The 9,040-nt window shown below is 39.0% G+C and overlaps 2 protein-coding genes across 2 annotated transcripts in view; one reads left to right on the forward strand and one right to left on the reverse strand.

Annotated features, from left to right (window-relative positions):
• Positions 1–9,040, reverse strand: part of LOC142340602 (putative pterin-4-alpha-carbinolamine dehydratase) — a 305,724-nt gene that overhangs the window by 257,641 nt on the left and 39,043 nt on the right. The gene's annotated exons all lie outside the window — the stretch shown is intronic.
• Positions 5,297–6,219, forward strand: LOC142340599 (ribosome biogenesis protein BRX1 homolog). Its single transcript, XM_075391279.1, has one exon. It carries the CDS (start codon positions 5,301–5,303, stop codon positions 6,132–6,134), a length of 834 nt encoding a protein of 277 aa, XP_075247394.1. The 5' UTR covers positions 5,297–5,300; the 3' UTR covers positions 6,135–6,219.

Genomic DNA, 9,040 nt, shown 5'->3' on the forward strand with positions numbered 1-9,040 from the left:
CTTGAAAATCGATCTCAGTTTGCGATTCTGTTGCACATGCAGCTGTTTCAAGTGAGAATGTGTCAAATTTTGGGGAAGCACAGATGAGTTACGATTTTGAAAAGGAGCGTCCGAGTGTTAAGTGTGCAACCCCATCGCTTCGAACGTTTCTACAGGATCGCCTTTCAAATTTTCTCTCCTTCTAATGATGGTATTGTCGAGATGATTCTTGTGTGTCAGTTTTCTGTCGATGATTAATCCTAATGATTTTGTGAATTCTTTCGTTTTGAATAATTGACAGTTAGGATGCATTGTAAGTGACATAAGTTCATCTGTGTGGATTGATAATATTTCTGTTTTTTTTCCTTTCACTTTCATCTTCAAGATGAAACACCAACTTTCTGTCGTACTGCAAAAATTTCCGAGCTGGTCTGCCAGGTTAGCTGACGAATACGCATGAACCAGTACCAATGTATCGTCTGCATATTTGAGCACTTTGCGCGGGCTGATCAAGAAATCATTACTAAACGACATGAATATTTTCGGCAATAAAACGCTTCACAGAGGCAGACCAATTTGGATTTTGAAATCGTCAGCGCAAAAGGAGTTGATTTGAATGTAAGCTTTTCTTTTTCGTAACATTGATTCTATGAGCTATAGAAGATTACCGCTGACTCTATAGCCTTTGAGTTTATAGAGCAGGTCGTTGGTCCAAACACTATTAAACCGTTTTTCATGTCGATATTTACTAGGGCGCTAGAGTGGCTATTTTTCAGCTTCTCCGTTTCAGTGTGTAGTCGGTAGAGCAAACGAACTGTGCCTCTCCGAGATCTAAGATTTTGCTGGTGCTCTTCAAAGAATTATATCTATTAACGTGTCATCTTCGTCAGCGCTCAATCAATCGCTCAAAAACATCTCCAATGAGGGCGCGATTGATAATGGCCATTAACTGGAGGGGATATTGTATGGTTTTTGTCAGTTTTTCTACTGAATATCACACAAGAAGTGTTTCAGGACCCGATACTTTTTCTGAGGCACATATTAAAGAGTCGAAAGAAGAGGATCAAGAGCACTTCTTTGAAGCGCGGACAAGATCGCGGTCGGATAAATCTTCGGAGAGCGGATCTTTGTCCGCAGTAACAAAGAAATTGGTTGAAACTACTGATGCTTTGAAGTGAGTTTCGTGAATTTCATTTAAAGTTTCTTGTTTGAAGCTGCCTAGCTCCGAAAAACATTTTCTGAATTCCCAGCAAATTGATTGAGTGGGCAGACGTTTTTCTCCTGGTCGTTTTTTATTGGTCCGAACGATCCAGTCTTGGGTTTAAAGAATCCGTGGTTTGCACGCCAGAAGTCCTTGTTTTTTTGTACCCGAGTTTATGACGTATCCGACAATCACTTTAAGAAGTGTTTGCTAAGGAGCTTCTTGAAGTACTCTCCGGCTATATCGAGTTCAGCCCCACTAGTTGAGTTGGATTGGTACTCGAACCTTTTCCTAAGGCATCGGAGGTTGTGACTGACAATCCTGAGTACGGCGTTCCAGAACGGTCCGCTGTGTTTGTTGGTAGTCTTGAACTACATATCGCTTTGAAAATTTTTTTTACCAGTAATAGCCAGAGGGCGGTGGGATTGATTTCTTGTATGAATTCTAGTTTACTTTCGAAAATTTCACGCCATTCTTCACAGTTATCTTTGTCAATCCAAGGTTTTCTTTGAGAGCAGAAGTTTGTGGACGGACAGCTCAAAGCGACAGTGACGGGTGTATGGCTCCTATTAGGAGCCCAGTGAAGAGCTCAACATCTTCAAATGTAGTTAAAGGAAGTTAAATATATATAAATATAAGGTGTGATTGGTAGTCTTTTCCCGATCAGGCATAGGTCAATAATGCTGTTACCGTTGCAAGACAAAAAAGTGGGCTCACCATTGTTGAGGATTTTTACAGCTGAATCAGATTAGCTGTGGAAACAGTCCAGTTAGTATGTCGAGCGTTCAAGCCACCTAGGAAGAAACGCTTTTCCATCTTATGGGACTCTACATACTCTTCTGCTCTTCTGAGCTGAGAGAACGCTATTTCTAACAGCGTTATTGAGTTGGGGGGGATATACGGCGTTATGGCTAGCGTTTTGACACCTTTTACCAAGATGATAATCCAAACACTATCAACCGCAGGTATTTTTAATTCTTAAATCCTAGTGTATGTGATATTCTCCAACAACGAAATCATCGTGGGAATTTTTGGCATTATAGCTGTCAAAAGTATCTTTCTCAACTTAAAACTTCGTTTTGTTGAGAAAACAAAAAGAGGGTTTTGTATGGTCCATGTGTTTACTTAAGACTACTTTACAGTTGTCACTCAGTCCTTTTATATTATTTTCCATAAAAATACATACAGTATCCCCCGTCGTATACAATATGGAGACGGTTCATCAGTTTTTGGATATGGTTTGACAGGTTTGTACTTCATGGTGAACATAAGTTTGTTATACAATTCAGGTGTGAGGTGCACTCAGTCGAATCGGCTTCGTGATTATCGTTGCTGTTAGCTCTGTTAGGAAGACTTTTATATTTTTATCACAGCTTTTAAGTTGTGATTGGCTGTGCAATGGCCTCATCCAGTGGTTGATATGCAGTTTTTACTAATATATTCAAAGCGTTGGCACTTAAAACATCGTATAACTCTTAATAAATGTTGTTGGAAAATGATTGGTCTCTAAAGCAGGCTTCCGATGGAGATGCCTTTTGATCGCCCTTTCCGATTTCTTGAGATTTTGATCGCACTTTCCGAGATTTGTGGCAAATAAATTAACGGTTTTTAGTTAAGTTATATCTTTTTTCGATGAACCTGGACGTTTTCATTCCTTCAAAACCACTTTCCTATTGCACTTTCCGAGATCGCACCTCCTTTTGATCGCACTTTCCGAGATTTGTGGCAAATAAATTAACGGTTTTTAGTTAAGTTATATCTTTTTTCGATGAACCTGGACGTTTTCATTCCTTCAAAACCAATCGCCCGGTGTTTTTTCAATTTTGGAATCTTCGAATTTGCTTGGTACGCTTTTGATTAGCAGGCTAATAATTGGCTTTTCGCGGTCGACGGCCTTTTTTGACGAGCGTTTAAGTGCCGACGAAATTACACTTACAAGATGTAAAAACTTCCTTTGTTTCGTTTTTTGTCAAGAACTCTAGATGTATGCTACCTCGAACCGTGTGAAACGCAAACACTAGTCGCATGAGAGTGAAATGCTTAGCAACTTCCTTTTTGATGGCTACACGGTTATTGTAAGTGTTTTTTTTCAACAAGATTACAATTTTTGACAGGATTTTTTTCACTGGTGTACCTATCAGCACTGTTTTGTTGCATCTTGTGCAGGTATAGCGGCATTGTCTTTCGTTTTCTCCGCAAAAGTGGGCTTCGTATCTATTAGGGCTTCAGGGGATTGTATGGTTGCAGTCATGTCTTTGATTTGGTGCTGTATCTCCAGTAGCTTGTCATTGTCATTATTTCGTTGATCTACAAGAACCTCAAGTTTTTGGATCAAAAGATTGAACTGGTCTTGCTTAATGAGATTACATGGCTGGGTCGCGTAGTTTTTGCATATCCTTTGAACGGAGACGTATTTTGCTAGAACAGATATATCAGCAGTGTCAATATTGGCACAACAACCATGTAGCAAATCTTGGTATTTATTACAACAGATAGCAAGATTGTTGCCGCTGTCGAGTTTTTTCTGACAATTTCGGTCTTTTTCATCAGACGTTGTGGTTAGATTAGTCCCCCTCAAGGTGAATTCTCGCTGCTTCACCCGCGTGGGCACCTCTGGTATTGCTATATCCCTTTAAAGGAGAGAAAACCTACCTAGGTTTTTGAGAGCTGTTTCCTCTTGACGAGTCTAGACTTCTTGTTCTACCTAGCGACACCTTGTTGGGTCTTCCGATGCTTGGGTCGGTTTTTCTGGATGAGACTGGGCAACTTGTGTAATCTTCTGAGTATAATGGAGCTTGAGTTTGTATCCGATGGTGACTACCGTGTGAGTGTTGGTGAGGTTCTCAACAAACTCCCGGTTTCTCAGGTTCTGCTTAGTCAGTAGGCGATTTCTGACCTGAATCACAAAAATTTTCCTTGATTGAAGTTTGGTTAGAGCATTTGGGGCCAGCTTACGTTGCAGGTAAACAATCGATTTGATGTTTTCTTCAGGCGTATCACGTCTTTAACTACGAAAAGTACTGATGTGGATACTACAACTTAACAATAAAACTTCTTGACAACCACAAACTTAACAACGAAGAGCCTCTGCTGACCTACTGCCTCTTTTTATGTATCTGCAATTGAACAGCGTACCTTTCTTTTCGAGTTTACTGGAGCAAAGTTCTACTCGTGCCCCATTCCAAATCCGCATGAAGAAAAGAGAAAAATCTATTCTTTTAACTCAAAAGCCCAGAACCGAAAGCGACAGATATTATTTCTTCTACAGAATGAGCCGGATTGTCAATATTATCTGAAATGAAGTAGTTTTTTTGCATCGGATTGGTCTAAAAAACCCGAATTATAACGCTTATGAAAAATCGTCAAAACAGCTTCTAAGAGAGAAACGTGTGTTCTTGGCAGCTGGTATGTGATTGACACCTGTGCAAAATGAGTGGTCAAGATTCTAATCCAACAACAGAGAAATCACCTCATGATAACCTGAAAATCCACAACAACATTAACAACTTAGTGGTCAGATAACCTATAGCCACCCAATCATGGTAAGTATACCATAATGAGGGGGGGGGGGGAGGCTTTATCGTGAGGGGTGGTGGGGGTGGTTATAAGACCCAAAGTTTGACCCCCCTCTGTCACCCCCTCTGCCCCCCCCCCCCCAAAAAAAAACCGTCCCTGATTTGGACCCCCCGCTCTCCCACAACCCTACTCCCATCATTTGACCCCCCCCCCGCCCCTAAGTCGTTTGACAATCCCCCCTATCGCTTGAACCCCACTCCCTTACACCCACTTGATGCATCCCTAATCCCCAGCGGGCTACTACTGAAGCCCACGGCTAGCCAGTCGTTTGCAAGCACTTCGTCCGACGTTAGTCGGTTATGTTTACCATGTCTTGAAGCAGATTTGAAAACTTGTGGAATGTTGTCGCCTGGAGGACTGATCCCAAAACACGGAAGCCATCTACAATGTCGAAATCAGTGCCTCTGAAAATTTCCCGTGGTGCTTTACAAGCAGTCGGGATTTTGGCGCGTTCACTAGACATCCACAATGCTTACCATTTTCAAATCAAATCGTTAAATGGGTTAAGTTGCTAGTGCTACGGGTTTTTGTTTCAGGTATTATTATGCCTGCCGAAGATTTGGATATCAATGACCCGAGTCACCCGACGAAAAAGCGGGCTCTTAAATGGAAAAGGAAATCTCGAGTGCTTATGCTTTGTTCGCGTCGTGTAGACTATAGAAGCCGTCATTTGATGAAAAATTTAATCAAGTTTCTGCCTCATTCGAAGACCGATTCCAAATTTGACAGGAAGAAAGGCCTTAACGAATTAAATGAAACCGCGGAGATCAAAAATTGCTCTAAGATAATGTACTTTGAGTCTCACAAATTGAAGGATGTATTCCTTTATATGAGTGACATCAAGCTTGGATATTCTGCTGTGTTCTTGCTACATAATGTGTGCACAATGGAGGAGTTGAAGCTTACCGGTAATTGTCTCAAAACATCGCGAGCTGTTTTGTCGTTTGGTACCGAGTTCGACGGTAAGCCTCATTTGAACCTCTTCAAGGAGATGTTTGTTTCGGTTTTCAGCACACCGGTTGGTCATCCTAAGTCACAGCCATTTATCGATCACGTCTTTACGTTTTCACTGGTCGATGACAAAATCTGGTTTAGAAACTACCAAATCCTACCGGAAAATTCGGGCTTGGCGGAAGTGGGGCCGCGAATGGTTTTGGAGCCAGTTAAAATCTTCAACGGGAGTTTTTCGGGAAGTGTCATATATAAAAATCCTCTTTACCGAACGCCGAATACGCTCCGAAGATTCGAAAAACTGCAAAAGCAAAGGAAGTCACACAATAGACTAGTGGAACAGTTAGCTACTCGAACGAAGAAGAAGAAGAAAGCTGCGCTGCTCAACTTTGACGCGGATGCAGATTTCATATTTGAAGACGAATGAACTTTTTGTGCTTAAATACAAAAGTTTGGTTTGTTAGGAGTGAATGGACTTAACTGATCTAGCGAAGAAAAAGTTAATGAAAAGAGCTGTTTTCATCACGAGAAAATAAATCTAGAATGCCTTAAAACAAATTGGGAGACTGTAATGATTCTATGCGTGGCTCAGAATGGTAGCAAATTCCTTAAAGTCAACGTACAGTGAACGCATCTTGTCACTGCTTTGGGTAGACGATTGCAGAAATTTTATCATTTATTTTTTCGTTTCAGTAGGCTGCAACCAAACTAACTATTTTTTGTTCTCATTAACAGTAGAATCAAGGACGGAAAACGGATAAAATGTGAGTTCGAGTCTCGTTTAAAGTTTCATTTCTCATCGGAAAACAGTGAGCACCAATAGTTAATGCTGAAAATAACCTCTAAAAATCTTGTTGAAGTTCCACAAAAAGGTCCGAAAGAAAATTAAAATTTTGCTTGTGTAGTTTTAAAATTCAGTACTTTGAGAAAAATGCAACGTTTTAAATTGGCAACGATTTTATTCATTATCCCTTGTTATGTAGAACATCAAGGGAAAAATCAAAAATAAAACCGACCGCTAAATTAAAATTACCCTTTTAAATCGAGGAGCCTCAACAGTGCAATTTTTATTAAAATACCGCCGGCAGTTTGTTGCAGCGTTTCAAATTTAAAAGATGATTTTGGTGTAATTTGTCAATATTCTTTTTGAAAACAAGTAAATTAGAAATTGACCGAAAGGTTAAAGAATACTGTAGCAAAAATATTATCTGCACATCATCCAAGCATTCATGAACATCAGAAGTTTGAAATCAAGTAAAATATTTAATTAAGTTAAAAAGTTTTGTTTTCTTAATAATAGTAAAAATAACTTTAGAATGCACCTATGTTGCTATTTAAAGGTATATGCTCTTGTTGAGAAACAAAGATATTATTTAGCTGATCGTTATAGTCTTTTCTACCTATTGCTGGCCGAAATGTTGCGGTAATTTATTGCATATATGCACACATTGACGTATAACTGAGGTCATACAATTTATTGTTAATAGCCACGTCCTCAATTCTAGGCGGCTATTATAGCGCTCCTAATTTCTTTAAAACTCGAAGAATTTGAATTGTATTGGGGCGCTGTCTTTTATTGGAGATCTGTTCACACATTTTCATGATTTTTGAAGTCAAATTTGAGTAGTGATTTTGGTCACACCGAAACAGAAAATGGAGCGAAAAAGCGAGTGGTTTTGCGGCTCTAAATTTGAACTAGAGTGAGAAAACGGTGTTTGAACAAATTCGCTTTCTCGCTAGTGGTTTTTTGCTCACATGCGGCAATTTCACTCTGATTTTTACTGTTTTTCGATTTTTGGATAGGATTTTTTTCTAAGTGGTTTTCCCAATCCATTAATAGTTCATTCTAGGCCTAGTTTTTTGTTTAAACCAAATTTCTATTTCTCGCTTATGGTTTTTTTTCACATTCGGCCGTTTGAAATTGATTTTCTGTTTTTTTTTTTCATTTTTTAACTGTTTTTAGAAATGGCTTTCCCAATTCACTCGTCTGTTCTTGGTCTAATTGTTTGTTTAGTCAATAAAAATTCTTTGAATTGTGCGTCAGGACTTGTCCTGCTATGTTTTTTTAATTCGTCTAACATATTTTTGTTTCGTCTTACCCTGCCTTCTTGGAATTGACTGTTTCATTGACTTACCTCACTAAAAAAATGACTTCTGAGCTCACTTATGAAACTTTGAATTTTATGACCATTTACTTATTAAAGGTCAATAGTGTGCATCTAAGTAGTGCCAAACATATATGCCCTTATTCTTGATTGTTAGTCTTGAGTTTTTGATTTTGAATATTAATTTTGGGATCTTTTCCGTTTGTGCCCCCCCCCCCAAATACTGCACGTGCTTCTAGGGGTGCAAATAATATGCTCCCACTAAGCTGAGGGGACACAAACGGAGAATATTGTAATTTTGAAAAGCCCTATTAGGGCTTTCTCCTTATAGAGCTTATGTGTCTCATGAAAAGGACAGTCCAAAGCTAACCCAAAAAGTCTAGTGGTCTATTGAAGGACTGGTGGTCGATCTGTCTATTTTATTTCTTTAGTTGTTTTAATTCATGTAATGCCACAAGCGTCTATCGCGGCTATTTTCTGGCAATCTGCTGGCTATGTTTCATGAGTTTTGACTGAAAGTTTTTTGTTCGAGGATTTTGCTTCAGTGTTAAGAATCCCTGTGGTATTTTCAAATTTATTTTGTTGATTTAGGTCACAACGGAATTTCATAAATGACAATTTAGCAATCAGTAGTTCAGCTGGTAGTAGTTTTGCCTGCATTAGAGGTTCTTTAGCTCGGTCGCTTTCATACGAAGGAAACACACTTTCCCCATTTAATTTGACGATTTAAAGGTCTCAACTTGGATTCCGATGGCATTGAAAAATTCTAGTAAAGGACTAGTAATTCGAAAACCATGTCTTGTGCTTCAAGGAATTTGCTGTCTTAACAAATAAATAGAACGAATAGCAGTAGCCATGTTTTTTCAAGTCTTGTTCAGTTGTGCATCAAATAAAAGCTTCTTCTTATCAATTTGTTTACCGCGATAGCTACGGCTGGTCTGGGGTTTGATATTGTCTTCTTCAATAGAAATAACCTATACTATCACCTTTTCAAAAAAATAAAATCCATTTTTATTTGCATTAAACGTCAGCTTCTTTTTCTGCAGGTTTGGGTTCGGCTTTAATGGGCTTTGTATATGTTGAGACGGCCAACCTAGCCACCACGTTTTTATTGATTTTTTAACAAACTTTTGGGTCATATTTGAAAATGTTGGCGTTTAAGTTTAAAATATTGGCAACTACAGTAAGCACGCCATAGAAATTATTGCTATAGTTTAAAGCTTAATAG

The sequence above is a fragment of the Convolutriloba macropyga genome, chromosome 6, assembly GCF_964194025.1.
Source record: "Convolutriloba macropyga chromosome 6, txConMacr16.3, whole genome shotgun sequence".
In the NCBI taxonomy this organism is placed as follows: Eukaryota; Metazoa; Xenacoelomorpha; order Acoela; family Convolutidae; genus Convolutriloba; species Convolutriloba macropyga.

Coding starts and splice junctions, on each gene's coding strand:
- LOC142340599 (XM_075391279.1), top strand. CDS start 5,301: ATGCCTGCCGAAGATTTGGATATCAATGACCCGAGTCACCCGACGAAA.